At 37.4% G+C, this 22,409-nt stretch overlaps 1 protein-coding gene across 1 annotated transcript in view; it reads left to right on the forward strand.

The window, feature by feature from the left end:
* The window catches only part of LRRK2 (leucine rich repeat kinase 2), a 141,469-nt gene that overhangs the window by 108,795 nt on the left and 10,265 nt on the right, over positions 1-22,409 (forward strand). The window contains exons 42-45 of the mRNA XM_007090797.3: positions 12,833-13,003; positions 14,231-14,331; positions 19,570-19,764; positions 20,813-21,006. Coding sequence (XP_007090859.2) covers positions 12,833-13,003; positions 14,231-14,331; positions 19,570-19,764; positions 20,813-21,006 — 661 coding nt within the window. The remainder of the gene's footprint in view (positions 1-12,832; positions 13,004-14,230; positions 14,332-19,569; positions 19,765-20,812; positions 21,007-22,409) is intronic.

Here is a 22,409-nt window from a genome sequence, read left to right on the forward strand (position 1 = left end):
CGTGCCAGCATCCATGGAAATACAGTAGTCTTTGGGCAAATAACAATGTTATTCTCTGGCTATACACTATTATCTGAGAGAGATTATGAAACATGCTCTACTCATATTTCTCTGAAAGTAAAAAAGGAAAGAAAACATGTTTCTCTGCATGATGTGATATATAGTCAGACCTAACTTATAAATTTCTTAGATGTTTGATCTATGGATCTTTACCTTATTTCCTCATTGCATTTGTTAAAATGCAGGCTTATCTGAAAAAATGTCTAAAAATTGTCTAAAAATTGTCTAAAAATGGTGTTTAGACAATGAATTACATTTTCCCCAATTATTTTGATACTGTAATTGTTATGATAATTCCCCAGGGAAAATTTTCTTTATTCTTTACTCATTTATTCAGGCATTTGGCAATAATTTATTGAACATTTTCCAAATACCAAACTGGTGCAACTGCTTCATAGCTGTGTGGTGCTGATCAAGGTTTACTTTTGGGGGCTCAGTTTTCACTTAAGAAAATTGTGATGAGAAAAAATAATGCCTACCTTATAGGGTTGTATTAAGGGTGAAATGAAATAATCCACACAAATAGCATACAACAGGGCTTGGCATATTGTAGTTGCTCTATGTCAGCAATTACTCTAGTAGTGAATTTGGGGGAATGTGCGTGAATAAATGTGAATTTTACCCTCCAGGAGGCACACATTTTGCCATGACAAATAGGATTACACAAACCAGTAATCATATTTTGTCAGTTTCAGTAGGCAATCAATGTATAGTGATAAGAGCACAAAGGAACAAAAAATTAACTGAGCTGTAAGTTGTCAGGACTTCCTTCAAAGAGGAGGGGATTCTGGAATTATATCTTAAAGGATAAGCGGGAAGTTTGAGAAGATAAAACAAAAAAATAATAAAAAAAGCAGGAGTAGGCATTCCAGGCAAACGGTACTAAGGTATAATATGACTTGTTTTATTCAGATAACTGCACAAGAAATTCTTATGGTCTAAGTAATAGATGGAGTATGGGGGGTTATTTAGTTAAGTGTTTTTCAATTGTGGCTGTGTACTGATGACATGTAGAGCTTAAAGAATGTATCTCCTGGGGTTGTATCATTTACAATTCTATTTTAGTAAGCATGGAGTGGAACTCTGAATCTGGCCACAGCCTAGAAGCTCCTAGAGAATTTTTAAATATATGGATCTCAGGACCTCATTGCCAGGGATTCTGATTTAAGTTCTGTGAAGTCTGGGATGGAGCCCAGATATTGATATTATTAAATATCTCTAGGTAATTCCAATGTGCATTCAAATTCAAGAGCCACTGGTCTAGAATGAGGGTCAAGAACATCTTCAGTGTTTCTAGCACACAAATATTTCTGATACACAGCCCATTATGACACTTTTCTAGCTCATGAAGGGCCTTTTAAATCATGCCAAATAATAGCATCTTTCAGTTTGGGGAAGTCATTGAAAAATATTCTTATTTGTTAGCGAAAGGTTTGCATCTCGGCATCATGCCAGCATGAATCGATGATAAAATGGGCAACTGAAATTTTGGTACTGTCTCACAGTGGGGGGAAATGTTATTTATAGAAAAACTTTTAACAAGATGATAAGTATTCGCTCTAGATTTTGAAAGTATGCGCCTATGATAGAAACAAAAATTTAAGGAGAGGTCGGGAAGATGGCGGCGTAGGAGGACGCGGGGCTCACAGCGCGTCCTGCCGATCACTTAGATTCCACCTACACCTGCCTAAAGAACCCAGAAAACCGCCAGAGGATTAGCAGAAGGGAGTCTCAGGAGTCAAGTGCAGACTAGAGGCCCACGGAAGAGGGTAGGAAGGGCGGCGAGGCGGTGCGCGCTCCACGGACTGGCGGGAGGGAGCCGGGGCGGAGGGACGGCTCGCCTGCCAAGCGGAGCCCCCGAGTCTGGCTGGCAAAAACGGAGGGGCCGGACAGACTGTGTTCCGACAGCAAGCGCGACTTAGCGTCTGGGAGGTCATAAGTTAACAGCTCTGCTCGGAAAGCGGGAAGGCTGGAGGACAAAGGGAGGGAGAGCTGCTGAGCCCCCGGACGGCAGAGCTCAGCTTGGCGGGGAACAAAGGCGCCAGCGCCATCTCCCCCGCCCATCCCCCAGCCAAAATCCCAAAGGGAACCAGTTCCTGCCAGGGAACTTGCTCGCTCCGCGCAAACACCCAACTCTGTGCTTCTGCGGAGCCAAACCTCCGGCAGCGGATCTGACTCCCTCCCGCTGCCACAGGGCTCCTCCTGAAGTGGATCACCTAAGGAGAAGCGAGCTAAGCCTGCCCCTCCAGCCCCCGTGCACCTTGCCTACCCACCCCAGCTAATACGCCAGATCCCCAGCAACACAAGCCTGGCAGTGTGCAAGTAGCCCAGACGGGACACGCCACCCCACAGTGAATCCCGCCCCTAGGAGAGGGGAAGAGAAGGCACACACCAGTCTGACTGTGGCCCCAGCGGTGGGCTGGGGGCAGACATCAGGTCGGACTGCGGCCCCGCCCACCAACTCCAGTTATACACCACAGCACAGGGGAAGTGCCCTGCAGGTCCTCACCACTCCAGGGACTATCCAAAATGACCAAACGGAAGAATTCCCCTCAGAAGAATCTCCAGGAAATAACAACAGCCAATGAACTGATCAAAAAGGATTTAAATAATATAACAGAAAGTGAATTTAGAATAATAGTCATAAAATTAATCGCTGGGCTTGAAAACAGTATAGAGGACAGCAGAGAATCTCTTGCTACAGAGATCAAGGGACTAAGGAACAGTCATGAGGAGCTGAAAAGCGCTTTAAACGAAATGCAAAACAAAATGGAAACGACGGCTCGGCTTGAAGAGGCAGAGGAGAGAATAGGTGAACTAGAAGATAAAGTTATGGAAAAAGAGGAAGCTGAGAGAAAGATAAAAAAATCCAGGAGTATGAGGGGAAAATTAGAGAACTAAGTGATACACTAAAAAAAAATAATATACGCATAATTGGTATCCCAGAGGAGGAAGAGAGAGGGAAAGGTGCTGAAGGGGTACTTGAACAAATTATAGCTGAGAACTTCCCTGAACTGGGGAAGGAAAAAGGCATTGAAATCCAAGAGGCACAGAGAACTCCCTTCAGACGTAACTTGAATCGATCTTCTGCACGACATATCGTAGTGAAACTGGCAAAATACAAGGATAAAGAGAAAATTCTGAAAGCACCAAGGGATAAACGTGCCCTCACATATAAAGGGAGACCTATAAGACTCGTGACTGATCTCTCCTTTGAAACTTGGCAGGCCAGAAAGGCTTGGCACGATATCTACAGTGTGCTAAACAGAAAAAATATGCAGCCGAGAATCCTTTATCCAGCAAGTCTGTCATTTAGAATAGAAGGAGAGATAAAGGTCTTCCCAAACAAACAAAAACTGAAGGAATTTGTCACCACGAAACCAGCCCTACAAGAGATCCTAAGGGGGATCCTGTGAGACAAAGTACCAGAGACATCACTACAAACATAAAACATACAGACATCACAATGACTCTAAACCCATATCTTTCTATAATAACACTGAATGTAAATGGATTAAATGCGCCAACTAAAAGACATAGGGTATCAGAATGGATAAAAAAACAAGACCCATCTATTTGCTGTCTACAAGAGACTCATTTTAGATCTGAGGACACCTTTAGATTGAGAGTGAGGGGATGGAGAACTATTTATCATGCTCCTGGAAGCCAAAAGAAAGCTGGAGTAGCCATACTTATATCAGACAAACTAGACTTTAAATTAAAGGCTGTAACAAGAGATGAAGAAGGGCATTATATAATAATCACAGGGTCTATCCACCAGGAAGAGCTAACTATTATAAATGTCTATGCGCCAAATACCCGAGCCCCCAGATATATAAAACAATTACTCATAAACATAAGCAACCTTATTGATAAGAATGTGGTCATTGCAGGGGACTTTAACACCCCACTTACAGAAATGGATAGATCATCTAGACACACAGTCAATAAAGAAACAAGGGCCCTGAAGGATACATTGGATCAGATGGACTTGACAGATATATTTAGAACTCTGCATCCCAAAGCAACAGAATATACTTTCTTCTCGAGTGCACATGGAACATTCTCCAAGATAGATCATATACTGGGTCACAAAACAGCCCTTCATAAGTTTACAAGAATTGAAATTATACCATGCATACTTTCAGACCACAATGCTATGAAGCTTGAAATCAACCACAGGAAAAAGTCTGGAAAACCTCCAAAAGCATGGAGGTTAAAGAACACCCTACTAACGAATGAGTGGGTCAACCAGGCAATTAGAGAAGAAATTAAAACATATATGGAAACAAACGAAAATGAAAATACAACAATCCAAACGCTTTGGGATGCAGCGAAGGCAGTCCTGAGAGGAAAATACATTGCAATCCAGGCCTATCTCAAGAAACAAGAAAAATCCCAAATACAAAACCTAACAGCACACCTAAAGAAGCAGAACAGCAAAGGCAGCCTAAACCCAGCAGAAGAAGAGAAATAATAAAGATCAGAGCAGAAATAAACAATATAGAATCTAAAAAAACTGTAGAGCAGATCAACGAAACCAAGAGTTGGTTTTTTGAAAAAATAAACAAAATTGACAAACCTCTAGCCAGGCTTCTCAAAAAGAAAAGGGAGATGACCCAAATAGATAAAATCATGAATGAAAATGGAATGATTACAACCAATCCCTCAGAGATACAAACAATTATCAGGGAATACTATGAAAAATTATATGCCAGCAAATTGGACAACCTGGAAGAAATGGACAAATTTCTAAACACCCACACTCTTCCAAAACTCAATCAGGAGGAAATAGAAAGCTTGAACAGACCCATAACCAGCGAAGAAATTGAATCGGTTATCAAAAATCTCCCAACAAATAAGAGTCCAGGACCAGATGGCTTCCCAGGGGAGTTCTACCAGACATTTAAAGCAGAGATAATACCTATCCTTCTCAAACTATTCCAAGAAATAGAAAGGGAAGGAAAACTTCCAGACTCATTCTATGAAGCCAGTATTACTTTGATTCCTAAACTAGACAGAGACCCAGTAAAAAAAGAGAACTACAGGCCAATATCCCTGATGAATATGGATGCAAAAATTCTTAATAAGATACTAGAAAATCGAATTCAACAGCATATAAAAAGAATTATTCACCATGATCAAGTGGGATTTATTCCTGGGATGCAGGGCTGGTTCAACATTCGCAAATCGATCAACGTGATACATCACATTAACAAAAAAAAAGAGAAGAACCATATGATCCTGTCAATCGATGCAGAAAAGGCCTTTGACAAAATCCAGCACCCTTTCTTAATAAAAACGCTTGAGAAAGTCGGGATAGAAGGAACATACTTAAAGATCATAAAGGCCATTTATGAAAAGCCCACAGCTAACATCATCCTCAACGGGGAAAAACTGAGAGCTTTTTCCCTGAGATCAGGAACACGACAGCGATGCCCACTGTCACCGCTGTTGTTCAATATAGTGCTGGAAGTTCTAGCATCAGCAATCAGACAACAAAAGGAAATCAAAGGCATCAAAATTGGCAAAGATGAAGTCAAGCTTTCGCTTTTTGCAGACGACATGCTATTATACATGGAAAATCCGATAGACTCCACCAAAAGTCTGCTAGAACTGATACATGAATTCAGCAAAGTTGCAGGATACAAAATCAATGTGCAGAAATCAGTTGCATTCTTATACACTAACAATGAAGCAACAGAAAGACAAATGAAGAAACTGATCCCATTCACAATTGCACCAAGAAGCATAAAATACCTAGGAATAAATCTAACCAAAGATGTAAAAGATCTGTATGCTGAAAACTATAGAAAGCTTATGCAGGTAATTGAAGAAGATATAAAGAAATGGAAAGACATTCCCTGCTCATGGATTGGAAGAATAAATATTGTCAAAATGTCAATACTACCCAAAGCTATCTACACATTCAATGCAATCCCAATCAAAATTGCACCAGCATTCTTCTCGAAACTAGAACAAGCAATCCTAAAATTCATATGGAACCACAAAAGGCCCCGAATAGCCAAAGTAATTTTGAAGAAGAAGACCAAAGCAGGAGGCATCACAATCCCAGAATTTAGCCTCTACTACAAAGCTGTCATCATCAAGACAGCATGGTATTGGCATAAAAACAGACACATAGACCAATGGAATAGAATAGAAACCCCAGAACTAGACCCACAAACGTATGGCCAACTCATCTTTGACAAAGCAGGAAAGAACATCCAATGGAAAAAAGACAGTCTCTTTAACAAATGGTGCTGGGGGAACTGGATAGCAACATGCAGAAGGCTGAAACTAGACCACTTTCTCACACCATTCACAAAAATAAACTCAAAATGGATAAAGGACCTGAATGTGAGACAGGAAACCATCAAAACCTTAGAGGAGAAAGCAGGAAAAGACCTCTCTGACCTCAGCCGTAGCAATCTCTTACTCGGCACATCCCCAAAGGCAAGGGAATTAAAAGCAAAAGTGAATTACTGGGACCTTATGAAGATAAAAAGCTTCTGCACAGCAAAGGAAACAACCAACAAAACTAAAAGGCAGCCAACGGAATGGGAAAAGATATTTGCAAATGACACATCGGACAAAGGGCTAGTATCCAAAATCTATAAAGAGCTCATCAAACTCCACACCAGAAAAACAAATAACCCAGTGAAGAAATGGGCAGAAAACATGAATAGACACTTGTCTAAAGAAGACATCCGGATGGCCAACAGGCACATGAAAAGATGCTCAACGTCGCTCCTTATCAGGGAAATACAAATCAAAACCACACTCAGATACCACCTCACGCCAGTCAGAGTGGCCAAAATGAAGAAATCAGGAGACTATAGATGCTGGAGAGGATGTGGAGAAACAGGAACCCTCTTGCACTGTTGGTGGGAATGCAAATTGGTGCAGCCGCTCTGGAAAGCAGTGTGGAGGTTCCTCAGAAAATTAAAAATAGACCTACCCTATGACCCAGCAATAGCACTGCTAGGAATTTATCCAAGGGATACAGGAGTACTGATGCATAGGGGCACCTGTACCCCAATGTTTATAGCGGCACTCTCAACAATAGCCAAATTATGGAAAGAGCCTAAATGTCCATCAACTGATGAATGGATAAAGAAATTGTGGTTTATATACACAATGGAATACTACGTGGCAATGAGAAAAAATGAAATATGGCCTTTTGTAGCAACATGGATGGAACTGGAGAGTGTGATGCTAAGTGAAATAAGCCATACAGAGAAAGACAGATACCATATGGTTTCACTCTTATGTGGATCCTGAGAAACATAACAGAAACCCATGGGGGAGGGGAAGGAAGGAAAGAAAAAAAAAAAAAGAGGTTAGAGTGGGAGAGAGCCAAAGCATAAGAGACTGTTAAAAACTGAGAACAAACTGAGGGTTGATGGGGGGTGGGAGGGAGGGCAGGGTGGGAGGGAGGGCAGGGTGGGTGATGGGTATTGAGGAGGGCACCTTTTGGGATGAGCACTGGGTGTTGTATGGAAACCAATTTGACAGTAAATTTCATATATTAAAAAAAAAAAAAAAAAAGAAACAAAAATTTAAGAGTAAATAAATATGAATGGAGTTTGGACTTATATCCGAATTTTTAAAAAGTAATGTCAGCCACCTTCAATTAGTCTTTCTCTATGGTGCACATTCTAGGCACCATAGTGGATTCTGGAGATGCACAGATAGATAGGACTTTGTGAACTATTTGGCTGTCTGGAATCTGTTAAACACTGGCTGTGAAGTCAGACTGAGTTGGAATTCTTGCTCTACCCCTTACTAGCTGAGACCAGAGAAATTACCTTTTTTCCTTGGTTAAACAATAGTAGCTAATAACAATATCTATTTTAGGGGATTGCTGTGGAAATTAAATTCATATAAAGAAATTCATAAAAAGTGTTTGGTACAATGCCTGGCACATTCTACCTGCCTTTGCTTTCCCCGACTTTCTGCTCTTTCTTCTCAACTTAGAGGGCACCAGGCTCTGATTTTGTTTCCCTTCCCTGTGCTGTGGGCTGGAAACTCTCTGCAGGGCCATCAGAGGACTCATCTTGTTTGTTCGCTGTCTCTCAGGGATCACTCTCCTGTGCTCCTAGTGTCCAGTGTTTCATATATTTTGTCTGGTTATTTCATTGTTTTATGCACAATGGTAAATCTAGCCCCTCTTGTTCCATCTTAGCTAGAGGTAAAAGTGACACATGCTTAAATAAAAGACTTATTTGGACAGCCTGACTTAACAAATGCACATTTAGGATGTCAGTTAGTACTTGACATTTCTAGTCTTTGAGGGCCATTGATGCTAAACAGGGTATTCCTTCAGTGTGGTGATATGGTCCATGAGCATCAGAGGTCATTCATAATATTAGACCATAGATCATGTGGCAGTATGGTCCCTTTGTGAAGATGCAGGAGATGTTCCTATTTCTAACCTTTCTCAATGGCAGGTGATAGTAGAAGTGTTCATTTTCTTCCCAAATTAAATTCAGTGGTGAATAAATTGCATAGCTTGAAAGTTCATTCTTCCTGTTACTACTATGGTGACAAGCATAGTTAAATGTAAAGTGAAAACTTTGGAAGTACTTGCAGCTGCTGTTCCAGGGGATGCCTTGGTGATAAGGTACATGTAAAATACATGGCTTAGACTGATAATCAAACATCATGTTGACAGCTTAGGTCCTAACGCTCTCAGTCCCCCTCCTCCCAGTCATTTTGGTTTTGAGGTGAAGGACTCCATGATGAGGCATCTCAGGCCAAGTCATTTTATTTTTTTTTAAACTTTATTTATTTATTCTGACAGAGAGTATGGGAGGGGCAGAGGGAGAGAGGGAGAGAGAGAGAGAAAATCCTAAACAGGCTCCACATTGTCAGTCTAGAGCCCTTTGCGGGGCTCAAACTCACAAACCACAAGATCACGACCTGAGCAGAAACCAAGAGTCTGACACTTAACTGACTGAGACATCTAGGCGCCCCAGGCCAAGTCACTTTAAAGTAATATTTGATTTACAAAACATAAGGGCACGAGATGAAAGCAGAAAATGCTATTAAGGAGGTCAAAATATGTGTTTCTAATAAATTAGCAGACATAATTCTTACCACTCTCATAAGATAGAGATATATCTGTATCTAGATTCGATTGTGCTTAAGTTTTTAATAGCTCTATTGTAAATTCTGCTTTAGTTTTCTTTTTCTAATTAATATTTCATGGACATCTTTCTGTGTCAAACATCAGTTTTAGCAGTCACGTCGCATTTCATTGCTAGTATGCACAGTATTTACTTACTTAACCACATCTTGATGTATATTTAAATTTTTTTCTGACTTTTTGATATATTGACAGTGCTTTAATTGGCATAATTGTAAATTTAAATTGTCCATTTATGAGAAATAATTTTTTAAAGTTTATTTATTTTGAGAGAGAGAGAGATTACATGCAAGCTGGGGAGGGTCAGAGAGAGAGAGAGGAAGAGAGAATCCCAAGCAGGCTCTGTACCATCAGCATGGAGCCCAACATGGGGCTCTGTCCCACAAACTGAGAGATCATGACCTGAGCCAAAATCAAGCGTCGGCCGTTTAACCAACTGAGCCACCCAGGTGCCCCTGTCCATTTATGAAACTAATTTTTTAAAATTAAATTCCTAGACATGGTATTGCTGGTGTGCATATTTTGAATTTTGAAACATTAATTGCCTCCTAGAAAAGTTAGTAAATTAAAATTCCCTTCATACTCAAATTAGAGCTCTCATTTCCCATTCGGGGTTTGTTACTCCTTTTAATCTTCATAAAATTCATAATCAAAAATGAAAATGTTTTATGTTTTTGTTATGTTTAATGTTTTTATTTTTAAAGTATTTATTTGCTTATTTTTCATTTGAGGCTAATCAATCTTTATTATATAGGACCTATTTTTCCTTTCACGTTCTGTATGATTTTGTGTCTTTATTCATTCGTCGATTGTCCTTACCATTCATCAATCTGCTTTTAGTCATGTGTACTCTTTGCCTCTCTTATATTGCAGGTATTTTCAAGTGAAGGGCTTTTCCTTCAACCTTGTTTATGGCATATGCCAATGTAGGGTTTGAATCTTTGAGGTACAGAACTTTTGTTTCTTTTACCTTTTGGATTCTGATTTTCCTGATATGTTTCATCGGTGCTACACCAAGAACAGGGATGATGGGGGTGGTCTGTCCCACTGTAGGAAGTTGTTTATTACTTTTAAATTCTCTAAAGATACTGTGAATTCATCAGGTGAATTTCAAGCAGCATTTAGAAGTGCCTTATATTGTAATTGAGGTATCTCCTGAATATATAAATAAGGATTATGTTCTCCCAGTGGGAATTGTGTCAATGAAGATATTTATTTTGAAAGGAAGAAGATAAGAAGGTTAAAATCATTTCCGTGTTGAAGTCAATATTTCTTTCCATATCCTCGCAATTATCTTTCTTAGCATCCCCTGACTCACTAAGAAAAAAAATTCTAACCCTCTGTGCAGCTCTAACATCTGTGGATTGATGCCTAGAGGGCTAAAAACTGTTGCAACAGGATGTGCCTTGGATGAGAATTTAGATTAAGTGACCCTTGAGTTTTTCTGCTCTAAGGTCCCATGATTCCAAATCCTAATGCTTCTAACAGCAAATTTACCAAGAGACAAAATATAGTGAATGTTTTAATAGTCTTTGAATGGTACCTTGCTATAATAGATACCCCAAAAATGTGTTGAATGAATAATAAATAATTGGATGAGATTTATTTTAACCTCTAAAATCCCTTTCACATTCTAGAAAGGTAAGCATAAATATTCTTAATGAACTAGCTAATGTGTGAGCAGCTCATTTAAGTACTCTTGAATTTACCATTCATTATCTTTGTGGCCTTAGGAAAACGCATAACATTTTTATGTTATTTGTAAAATGGAAAGTCCTCATCTGCCCACCACAGGTGATTTTTCTGCATAGCTAATGAAATACTTAGGAAATTATCTGTAAGGTGCTATAGGAATATGAATTGGGTATTCATATTTTACATTATGCTTACATGATGTCACAGGTATAGTTTATTAGGGATCTTTTTAAGAACTGTCTTAATTACTTACACAATTCTTGAGTTTAGGGTATGAGTATGAAATTATGGCTATGTAGGAAAATGTCCTTATTCTAAGAAAATACATATTATATCTATCAATTGGTCGATTGACAGATTGATCGATATATATATTATATATATGGAAAAATGGTGAGTGTATGTGTGTAGAAAGAGAGAGCATGAACAACCGTGGCAACATGTTACCTGGAGAATGTTAATGATTAGTGCAATAGGGATTATCAAACTCAAAGATGACATCCCATCTTTCTGATTCTTTATGTCCTTCCTGCCTGGTGAAGGACTGCTGGGCCTCTCATCTTTTGATGGTGAACTCTCTGTCCAACAGAACTCTTTCCAAATTCAGTAATTTCGTTCTTGAAGACTGTGAATTCATTATTTCCCTGGCTACATATTTAAACTACAGTAACAATCCTGTATGTTCATTATAGAAAATTTAGAAGTATAAAAAATTAAAAAAGGGTAAATAAAAGCTACCCATAATTTTAGCACATGGATAATAATCATTATTACATTCAGATATATTGGCAAACTGTTTATTTTGAAAATGTTTAAGTCTACAGAAAAGCTGAAAGTATAGTACCATATACACCTATATGCCCTTGACATGGATTATTAACTGTATCCACACTGTTCTTTCTCTCACTTTATTTGTATATGAATTTGAGACACGAAATTAAATTGCAGACATCATGCTGCCATGCCTAAAAATACTGACATGTATTTCCTTAGAATAAGGATGTTTGTTTCCATAATCACAATACCATTATCATATCTAAGAAAATGAACTCAGCTGTTTTTTTTTTCACATATTTGATAAATTTCTGTCCTCTAGGATTTATGTCCTACGTGTCATCTTAAAAATGATTTTTAAGTTAATGCATAGTGCACATTTAACCAATTTCCTTAAATAGTTGGATTTCATTAATTGTTGATATTTTTACTATTATGAATCATGTTAAAATTACTCTTTTTTTTTTGAAGAATTTAAAAGCAATTTATTTCTATTGTGAAATGAGAGGTTTTATTTACCTCTAAAAGAGTTTCAGTAATGAACCAGCACCTGAGAGAGAGGGCTTTTATTTGTTTTTTAGTCATGGTTTAATTTTTATTTTTCCATTGGGTAGGAAGAGCTGAATCACAAGCCCTGGAAATAATGAGGGCATTGGACTTTAGTCAGGTTAAAGTGACTTGGAGTGAAGTCTAAAAATCTTGTCCCTCCTGACCCCTCCTTTGTCCCTCCTGACCCCTCCTTTGTTTGCAACACTTTCCTGGGAATAGTTATTTTTAGGAATGAGAAAAATGATATAGGTTTTTTCCCCCTTATTAGACTTACTTTAATTATGAAGCATGATTTAATAATCATTATTGGATGTTTATCCTTATTATTTTTCAAGATCAATCTTGAGGTGAAATGTAGCACATGGCTGTTAACTGGCTACATGTCTCCTTATAAGAGGACATAGCCTGGTATACAGCTCATCTCCTTGACTCTTCATCAGCATATATGCCTAAGAATATTCCTTCTTGGGTGTATGGGCTCTAGTGTTGGGCATATATATATATTTTTAATATGAAGTTTATTGTCAGATTGGTTTCCATACAACACCCAGTGCTCATCCCAACAGGATGGGCATATTTATTAATATATCTGCTTCCTTTCAGGGTTTCGTGCACCTGAAGTTGCAAGAGGAAATGTTATTTATAACCAGCAGGCTGATGTTTATTCATTTGGCTTACTACTCTATGACATCTTGACAACTGGAGGTAGAATAGCAGAGGGTTTGAAGTTTCCAAATGAGTTTGATGAACTGGCAATACAAGGGAAATTACCTGGTAAGTGTTATTTTATGTGCAATAAAGATTATTATTTTTAATATCAGCAGCTTTCTTTCCAAGTTATTTAATTGTGGTTGTAGACTTAATTCATTTCACAACTGATGATTTTTTGTTTAGCGCATGAATATTCTTAATTCCTGTGACACAATAAAAATCACATGAGAAAGATAGCAGTTTCAAGCTTTTTAAAAATATCCCAAATTCATATTAATGTATTTGGTATTAAATTTAGAAGAATATTCAGAAAAGGAAATTGCTGTTGGAGCTCCATGCTTAGTGATTTCTGTTCTTATAAAGAGTTACTATGTGCTCATTAGCCTGGAGTGTTTTCATGTTCTTGGAGGGAGATAATTTATATGCAGCAATGGAAGGTTGAATTATTTATAATAATAATTTTTAGTAGTAAATATTAATAAGAATTAATAAATGTTTAGTGAGATCAGATCTCATTTTGAATGGTTGTCTCATGTTTTTAAGAAATTCTAGGATGTTGTCATTCATTCCTTAACTATTACTTCAGTTCCCCTTACAAAATACTCTTTTAAATGTATGTAGCTGTTTTTCATATTTTCCGCTTTTTCTTTCACTTAAGGAATATTTTTGAGTGTATGCTATGTTCCAGGTACAGAGAATATAGCTTTAACTACCTTCTTTTGGGGGACCTTTAAAGATGCCCACTAAAAGAAAATTTATTATTATTCGGATAAACTTTCGACACAATCTAGATCATCACCCTTATTTTACCAGTTATCTTTCCAGTGACAATTCCCAGGTCTGTGGTTTATACCAACCAGAAGAACGGCATACCTCTTATAAAAAAGAAATGTGCACAAACTGACTGTAGGTATATGAGGATTAAATGCTTGCCAAATTTAAGTATTAAAATTAAAAGTAATTCCACAGAAGTCTAATTATTATATGCACAAAATTTTTTTCACAGTATTTGTGAAATGCAGGTGTGGAATGAAAATCTGTTATTCAATTGGTATTTGTGTCTTTTTTTATATAATAAAAAACCAGGAAGTCTTTTTTGATGTCTCTAGTAGAGATTAGGCTAGAAAAATTATCTTTAAGTTTGTGATATAAATAGATCCATAATATAGAATTATGGAGATCAGAGTATTTCTTTGCATGGTCTGGGCCTCTCATACACAATGAAAGGAAATGAAATTGTTGTTCTGATTTGTTTAATGTTCTAGCATGATATGGTTTTGAATGTTTTAGATCCAGTTAAAGAATATGGTTGTGCCCCATGGCCTATGGTGGAGAAGTTAATTAAAAAGTGTTTGAAAGAAAATCCTCAAGAAAGGCCTACTTCTGCCCAGGTATGATTATAGTCAAAATATATCAATATTTTATACAGAACATCAATATATGTATACACATATATAACCTTCACATATATATTCAGATATATAAGTAAACATACACATACAGTTTAAAACAGTCATAATGCAAAACTCCTATATTCCCCACCACCCATGGCACAAAATAAAGAGCATTGCTAACACCCTGGAAGCCCCCATATGCTTCTTCCTGATTGTATCACTCTCCTTTCCCTAGAGATGTAGTCACTTTCTAACTTTGGAGATAATTCCTGCTTTTCTTTTCCTTATGTTTGCTATCCAGTTTAGTTTCCTGCATTCATCTTCTAGTTAAAATGGAATTGTAATCATGTCATGTAGGAAGATATTTTCAGTTGCTCTTCTAACCTTATTTTGTAAGCTTTATGGAGGTTGTTAAACATAGCCATTGATTATTTACAGTGCTGTTCCATTGCACTGTTTGAATGATCAACAGTATATGTACCCATGGTCATATCTATGGGTATTGGTATTGTTTCCAGTTTTTTGTTATTATGAACAGTACTGCTATGACTATGGTTGTACTTTTCTAGTGCAGAATGTATGAGAGTTGCTTTGTGGTATATACCTGAGTTGAATTGCAGAATCATAGAATATATGAATATCCGTATTATTTTCTGAAGAAGCCGTACCAGCTTAACACTTCTATTACCTGGATGTGAGTGTGGCCATTTCTCTATATATTCTCCCTAAATTTTAGTGCTATCTGGGTTCTTAATTTTTTCAAATATACTGTCTTATGTATTGATTTACATTTTCCTAAATACTACTAAGGATGACCATGTCTTTATATGTTCATTGGTTATATATGTATTTACCCTTATGGGAAATACCTGTTCATTATTTTGCCGATTTTTCTGTGGGATTATTTGCATAGAAATAAAATGAGTAAAAGAAAAAAAAAAAAGAAATACTAATCACTCGTTGGTTATATATACTGCAAATTTCTTTTCTGAATTTGTAGTTTGTCTTTTTATTTCCTGTAGGGTGCCTCTTGATGAATAGAATTTCTTAATTTTAATACAGATAAATTTAACAACCCTTTTAATGGTTATTACCATTATGAGGTCCTGTTTTAAGACTTCCTCATCTCTCCTAGAGTCACACAAATATTTATCTATGGCTTCTTCAAAGTGGTTAAAAGTTTTGCTTTTGGGGGCGCCTGGGTGATTCAGTCAGTTAAGCATCCCAACTCTTGATTTTGGCTCAGGTCATGATCCTAGTGTTGTGGGACTGAGCCCTATGTCAGGCTCTGTGCTGAATATGGTGCCTGCTTAGGATTCTCTGTCTCTCCCTCTGCTCCTCTCCCCTGCTCATGTGCTATTTTTCTGAAAAGAAAAAAAAAAAAAACTGTTTTGCTTTTGGCATTTAAGTTCTTAACCCATTAGGAATTGAAATTTTTATCTGGATCCAGTTTTTTTCCATATGGATAACTAAATTTTCCAGCTTTATTTATTAAATAGTTTCTTCCTTTTTTTTCTGTTGATCGTTTCCCGCTAGTTTTACTCTTTAATTTGTCAGATACTCACACATCCACACAGATGTTCTCTTCCATTGGTCAACTTATATGTTCTTCCTCTAATACTATCCTGTGTTAATTCCTGTCACTTTATAAATCTCGTTTCTCTACTTATTTTTCTTCTCTAGGAATGCTTTAGCTTTCTTGGATTTAGTTTTTCTATATAAATTTTAAAATCACTTTGTCAACTTTTATGAAAAAACCTATTGTGACTTGGATTGGCCTTGCATTGAATCTGCAGACAATTTGGGGAGGATTTTATCTTCATTACATTAAGTTTTTCTATTCTTGAATGTGGGTTATCTTTCTATTTATGTTTTCTTGTCTTTCAATAAAGTTTTATGATTTTGCATACAGGTCTTTCACATTTTTTTCTTAATTTTCTTGCTGCAAATTGCTTTAAACTCAGTTCCTGGTTTGAGATTTTTTTTTTTTTTTTTTTTTTGAACTACCTGGGCGATGGGAATCTGGTCTACAAATGTTCATGAGAACAAGCTTTTGAATAACAATTTCTCAGGGTTCTTTTCCTTCCTCCCCCTTTGTCAAAGGCAACTTTCCTCATACCAGTGAAAGTGGACGCATGGGGTGGCTTTATTTCTGGTTCTCATTTACTCTGAATATGTAGTCCTTTGGGGTTCCAGATTTATGGGAACAGGCTTTTATTGGACTCCACTTTGGGAATGCTCTAGATTTAAACTTCTTTCTTGTGGACTGATAAGATATCAGAAACCACACATCAGTTTTGCCTTCAATAGACAAATGCCTTTAAGGAAATATCTGGCTTTAAGTTTCAGTTGACCTCTCTTTCATTGGATTCTTTCACTAATATTTTGTCCTGATAAGTCCTATGATGTTGTCAGATCTTTAATATTTTTAAGAGATTAAAAAATAATTTCCTTAGCATTTTAAGTTACTTTTAGATGGGTGGCTTGTCCAAATAACCTTTCCCACCATATTATCAGAAGTAAATTTTTTACTGTGTCTTAATGTTTATTTATTTTTGAGAGAGAGAGAGATAGAGCATGAGTGGGGAGGGACAGGGAGAGAGGGAGACACAGAATGCGAAGCAGGCTCCAGGCTCTGAGCTGTCAGCACAGAGACCAATGCGGGGCTGAAACTCACAGACCGCAAGATCATGACCTGAGCTGAAGTCGGATGCTTAACCGACTGAGCCATCCAGGCGCCCCCTTATTGTGTTTTAAACCGAAAAAGATTTTAATAGATCAAAATAAGAGCTCTCTTTATGTTGTGGACTCTTGATTTTGTATCATAATTTATTGAAAATTTTTTGTTCAACTTTAATTTTTTTAACGTTTATTTATTTTTGAGACAGAGAGAGACAGAGCATGAACCGGGGGAGTGCCAGAGAGAGAGGGAGACACAGAATCCAAAGCAGGCTCCAGCTCTGAGCTGTCAGCACAGAACCCGATGCAGGGCTCGAACTCACAGAGCGCGAGATCATGACCTGAGCCGAAGTCGGATGCTTAACCGACTGAGCCACCCAGGCGCCCCGAAAATTTTTTGTTCAGCTTTAAAATGTTTACTCAAAAATAGCTGAATACATATGCTGATTTTATCAAGAATTATGTAATTATCTTGGCTACTTTCCCTACCTTCCCCTTCCTAATTTTATTGAGACATAATCGACATAAACACTATGTTAGTTTTAGATTTACAACATGATGATTTGATACATGTATGTATTCTGAAATTATTACCACAGTCAGTTTCGTTAACAGTCATTACCTCAATGTTATAATTTTTTTCTTATGTTAATAACTCTTAAGATCTACTCTCTTAGCAACTTTCAAATATGCTGTGTGATATTGTTAACATTAGTCACCATGCTATACATTACATCCCTGTCTTATAACCGGAAATTTGTACCTTTTGACCCGCTTCGCCCATTTTTCCCACTCCCATGCCCTGCCTTTCACAACCACCAGTCCATTTTCTGTATCTGGAAGCTTTGTTTTGTTTATTTTATTTTATTCTTTTTTAGGTCCCACTTATATAAGTGATACAGTACAGTATCTGTCTTTTCTGTTTGATATATTTTGCTTAACATTATACCCTCAAGGTCCACCCATGCTATTGCAAATGGCAAAATTTCCTTCTTATTTAATTGCTGAATAATATTCCATTGTGTGTATAGGTGCACACATACATATATACATATACGTATATATCTTATTTTCTTTATCCGTTCATCCATTTATGGACACTTAGGTTGCTTCCATGTTTTGGCTATTGTGAATCATGCTGCAGTGAACATGGGGGTGCAGATATCCTTTAAACATAAATGCTTTCATTTGCTTTAAATTTATACCCAGAAATAAAAGTTGGATGGTTTTTCTTTTTATAATTTTTTGAGAAATTGCATACTGTTTTCCATAGTGGTTGCAGCAATTTACATTCCCACCAACAGTGTACAGGGAATCCTTTTTCTCCACATCCTTGCTAGCCCTTCTTTTTTCTGTCTTTTTGATAGTAGCCATTCTGACAGGTGTGAAGTGATATCTCGTGGTGGTTTTGATTTGCATTTCTGATGAATAGTGATGTGCACTTTTTCATATACAAGCTGGCCATTTGTATGTCTACTTGTCTTTAAATTTTGGTTATAACTGGTATTCATCACATAGACTTCTTGTATTTTTAATTTGTTTTTCACAGTAAAATTTCCATAGCTTAATTATTATTTTATTCTTTACTCCTTTTTAATTTCATTCATTATTTTGAGAGAGAGAGTGTGACTGGCTGACAAGCAGAGAGAGAGAGAGAGGGAGAAAAAGAATCCCATGCAATTTCCACACTATCAGCACAGAGCCCGAGGTGGACCTTGACCCCCAAACTGTGAGATCAGACCTGAGCCAAAACCAAGAGTCAGACACTTAACCAGTTGAGCCATCCAGGTGCCCCAACTCTATTCTCCTTTTATTTTCAACAATACTTCACCTTGGTTTTTTTTGTTGTTGTTTTTTGTAGTATATGATAGTATTTGACTTTGACCTACCCACTTAATCTTTAAATACAGTATATATTAGACAAGATGGGTAAACTCCTTACCTTTGTCAGATGAGACACTGAGAGAATAAGGAGCTTTCTCTGCATCTCATGAGTGGAAGGCAAGTGGCTGTATCGTGGCTCTAATGCCACTCTCCTGAGTCCTGGTTCTGTTTTCTTACAGTTCTCTTCCCCACCCCCACCCTGTCTCTGTTGTTCTTTAGTGCTTCAAGGAAAAGCATTAAAACAGAATCTAGAATTGATTTGTGAATTTCATTACCAAAGATCAAAATTTCTTTTCCCTGCAACTGGCAGAAAGTCTATTCTGTTGGTGGCCTGTGTTTATCTGTAACATGATGTGGCTCTGCAGTATAGAGTTGAGTGTTGAATAGCTCCAGTCTATACTACATTTCTGTTCAGTTGGCACTTTTGGGATTTTCTCTTTTTTTAAGTTACAAAACATACATACAAAAGAGTATATTTTATGCTTAGTCTAAAACTAAGTATTATTTTAATGTAATTTTATCTGTAGTTTGGATTATTAATCTTGTTGCTTGGATTAGATCACAGTTAACAGTTATAACATGCAGTTCTACGTTGTGCACAATAATATGATCTTTCAAGAGGACATGTGTTAACTTGATGCATATTGTTTTGTTGTTTATAAACTTTCTCAGGTCTTTGACATTTTGAATTCAGCTGAGTTAATCTGTCTGATGAGACATATATCAATACCTAAAAACTTTATAGTTGAATGCATGGTTGCTACAAATCATAACAGCAAGTGTGCAAGCATCTGGCTGGGCTGTGGGCACACTGACAAAGGACAGCTCTCATTTCTTGACTTAAATATGGAAAAACACACTTCTGAGGTAAATCAAAATACTCTTTAAATTACAAATACTTTAGAAAATTTATTTTGCAGGTTATGCTAAAGAATGTATCAGTTAAAAAGTTACTTAGAAAGAAGTGAAATGAAAGCAATGTAGGAGTGTTGTTAGGTTAGTTTTCTGATGGAACAAGAGTATTTACATAACATTAAATAGTCTTTGTTTTGTTTTAAAATCATAGTCTATGTTTGTCTCAGGTCAGGATCCCTAGAAACAGAGTTTAAGACAAAAGAGTCTTGTACAAGTGATGTAAGGAGAGAGTAACTTTTAAGGAAGTGAAGGAAGCCAATAGAACAGGGGAAGAAATTCCACAACAATGTAGTTTTTGAAGAAGTCTGTCAGTCTTCAGCCATGAGAGACTGGGGTGTGGATAGCAACACAGATTGGTCTCTCAAGGCCACCAGTCTTTCATTCCCACATGGCAGTCAGGCATTGGCTGCGGTCTGCCCAAGGGTGGGTGTGGCCACGCCTGCCTGCCATTTCTGACCAAGCCAGCTCCCAGCAGTGGAGGGCAGTTATGTGGTGGAGGGTGCAACTCTGAGCTGTTAGTAATCAGCACTCACAGCAGCTGGGGGTCGGTGCTCATGACTGAAAGAGAAAATCCGGGTACTGCTCTACAAGATGGGTCAACAAATTGTATTAGCAGAGATAAGATAAATTTCTAGACTTAAAAAATAAGCTAATATTGTGGCTGTTGGTGTGAAATACATGTTATGCCTAATCATTATTCTTAAGGTTGAACAATCCTCTCATATTATTTTGGTGGAGTGAGAAATATGGATACTGAAAAATGTTTTTCAATTTTAATTTTAGTTTTAGATGCATTTTAGATAGGCAAAGTTGTTTGCCAGTTAACTCATTTATTATTGACAGTTAAATAAAATCGGCATTGTTTTTAAAATTAAGAGCAAGAGAGTAAAAAGAGTTCAGTGTATGGATAATGATGTTTTTATTCTATTCAAATTCTAGTCACTTAAGCCAGAATCAAGTTCATTAGAGTGTTGTTGTTTTTTTTTCCTTTTTTTAACAGGAAGTTACTGACAGCAGAATACTGTGCCTAGCTTTGGTGCATCTTCCTGCTGAAAAGGAAAGCTGGATTGTGTGTGGGACACAGTCTGGCATGCTCCTGGTCATCAGTACCGAAGATGGGAAAAAGAGACATACCCTTAAAAAGATGACTGATTCTATAACTTGCTTATATTGCAATTCCGTTCCCAAGCAAAGGTATGGTAGTGAATTTGACCATTAGAGAAAGTTCCATACCTTTTAGATGACTGATTGTGTGGAAAACTTTGATTGCTTCAGCAAAGACTGCTCATTTTTAACATATTTCTATCAATATGCATATATTAAAGGGCATTGTGGGAGGCCACAAAGATATTCTTATAGATCAAGCTGAGGCAGTATGAGACAGGTCAGTCCTTTTCTTCAGGCCAACCAGCCCTACTGCTGGTATTACCTCAGTTCTGATTGATTTCATTACCACCCTTCACATCAGGTTACTTTTCTTTGTAAGTCCTCTTCAGAGATAATTTTCCATTTATTCTTTTTTTGAATATCAGTAGCCTATTCCATATTGGTTTAAAACATGTCAGTTAACTATCAAATTGGGAAAATACCTACTAAATGAATTCATAAGTTATTAATAGGTGAAAACGACTCAACCATTCTTGGTTACAGGGATCTCATTTCAAATGAATTTATCTAACTGGCAGAATTTCAGATGTGAGTAACAGGCTGATTGTTATAATACTTGGGGCAGGATGATTTCCAGGAGCCATTAAGATTATACCCCATATATTTCTCCTGTTTAAGCCAATACTGGAAAATAAATAAGTACATTAGAAAACCGTGAAACTCAAGTTTTTGGCAGCTGAAATATAAACTCCACTGGCAGTTTTGGAGTGAAATTATTTGGGTATTGTCAGAGAAAAAATTCATTCATCAGATGGTGTTAAATAAGCAAGGAAGACTTTATTTAAGATTATTCCAATAGGGGGCAGAGATTGAACTCAACTTTACTGATACAAAAGGTGGGAGAGTTTTTAATATTGATGGAGCTAGTGGAAATGTACTGCAGTGGAAATGACTGCAGGTCATTGTGGGAGGCTCCATGTGATTAACTGATCTGTCTTTGCTAATTGTTGCTCATTGAAGTTAGGCTTCTACCCTCCCATGGAGACTGTGAGGTGGGGCTCTGCTTTTCTTTTTTTGTTTTAATTTTTTTAATGTTTATTTATTTTTGAGAGAGGGTCAGAGAGAGAGTGCACGTGCATGCGCGTGTGCATGGGGGAGGGGCAGAGAGAGAGGGAGACACAGAATCCAAAGCAGGCTCCAGGCTCTGAGCTGTCAGCATAGAGCCCAATGTGGGGCTCGAACTCATGAACTCAGATCATGACTTGAGCTGAAGTCAGACACTTAACCGACTGAGCCACCCAGGTGCCCTGGGGTCCAGCCTTTCTTGATGATTACATTTCAAAAGGAAGGCTCCCAGTTCCTTGAGAAAGACATATCTAGGTTGTAAAACTGACAGGCTGGGAGAGGAGTTACATCTCAAATGTGCAGAGAAAGAATTTACAGTTGTAAATTTTCTAAAGTAAATGCTGTAAAAAATAAGCAAATTATAA

Source organism: Panthera tigris, chromosome B4 (genome assembly GCF_018350195.1).
Source record: "Panthera tigris isolate Pti1 chromosome B4, P.tigris_Pti1_mat1.1, whole genome shotgun sequence".
Taxonomy (NCBI): domain Eukaryota; kingdom Metazoa; phylum Chordata; class Mammalia; order Carnivora; family Felidae; genus Panthera; species Panthera tigris.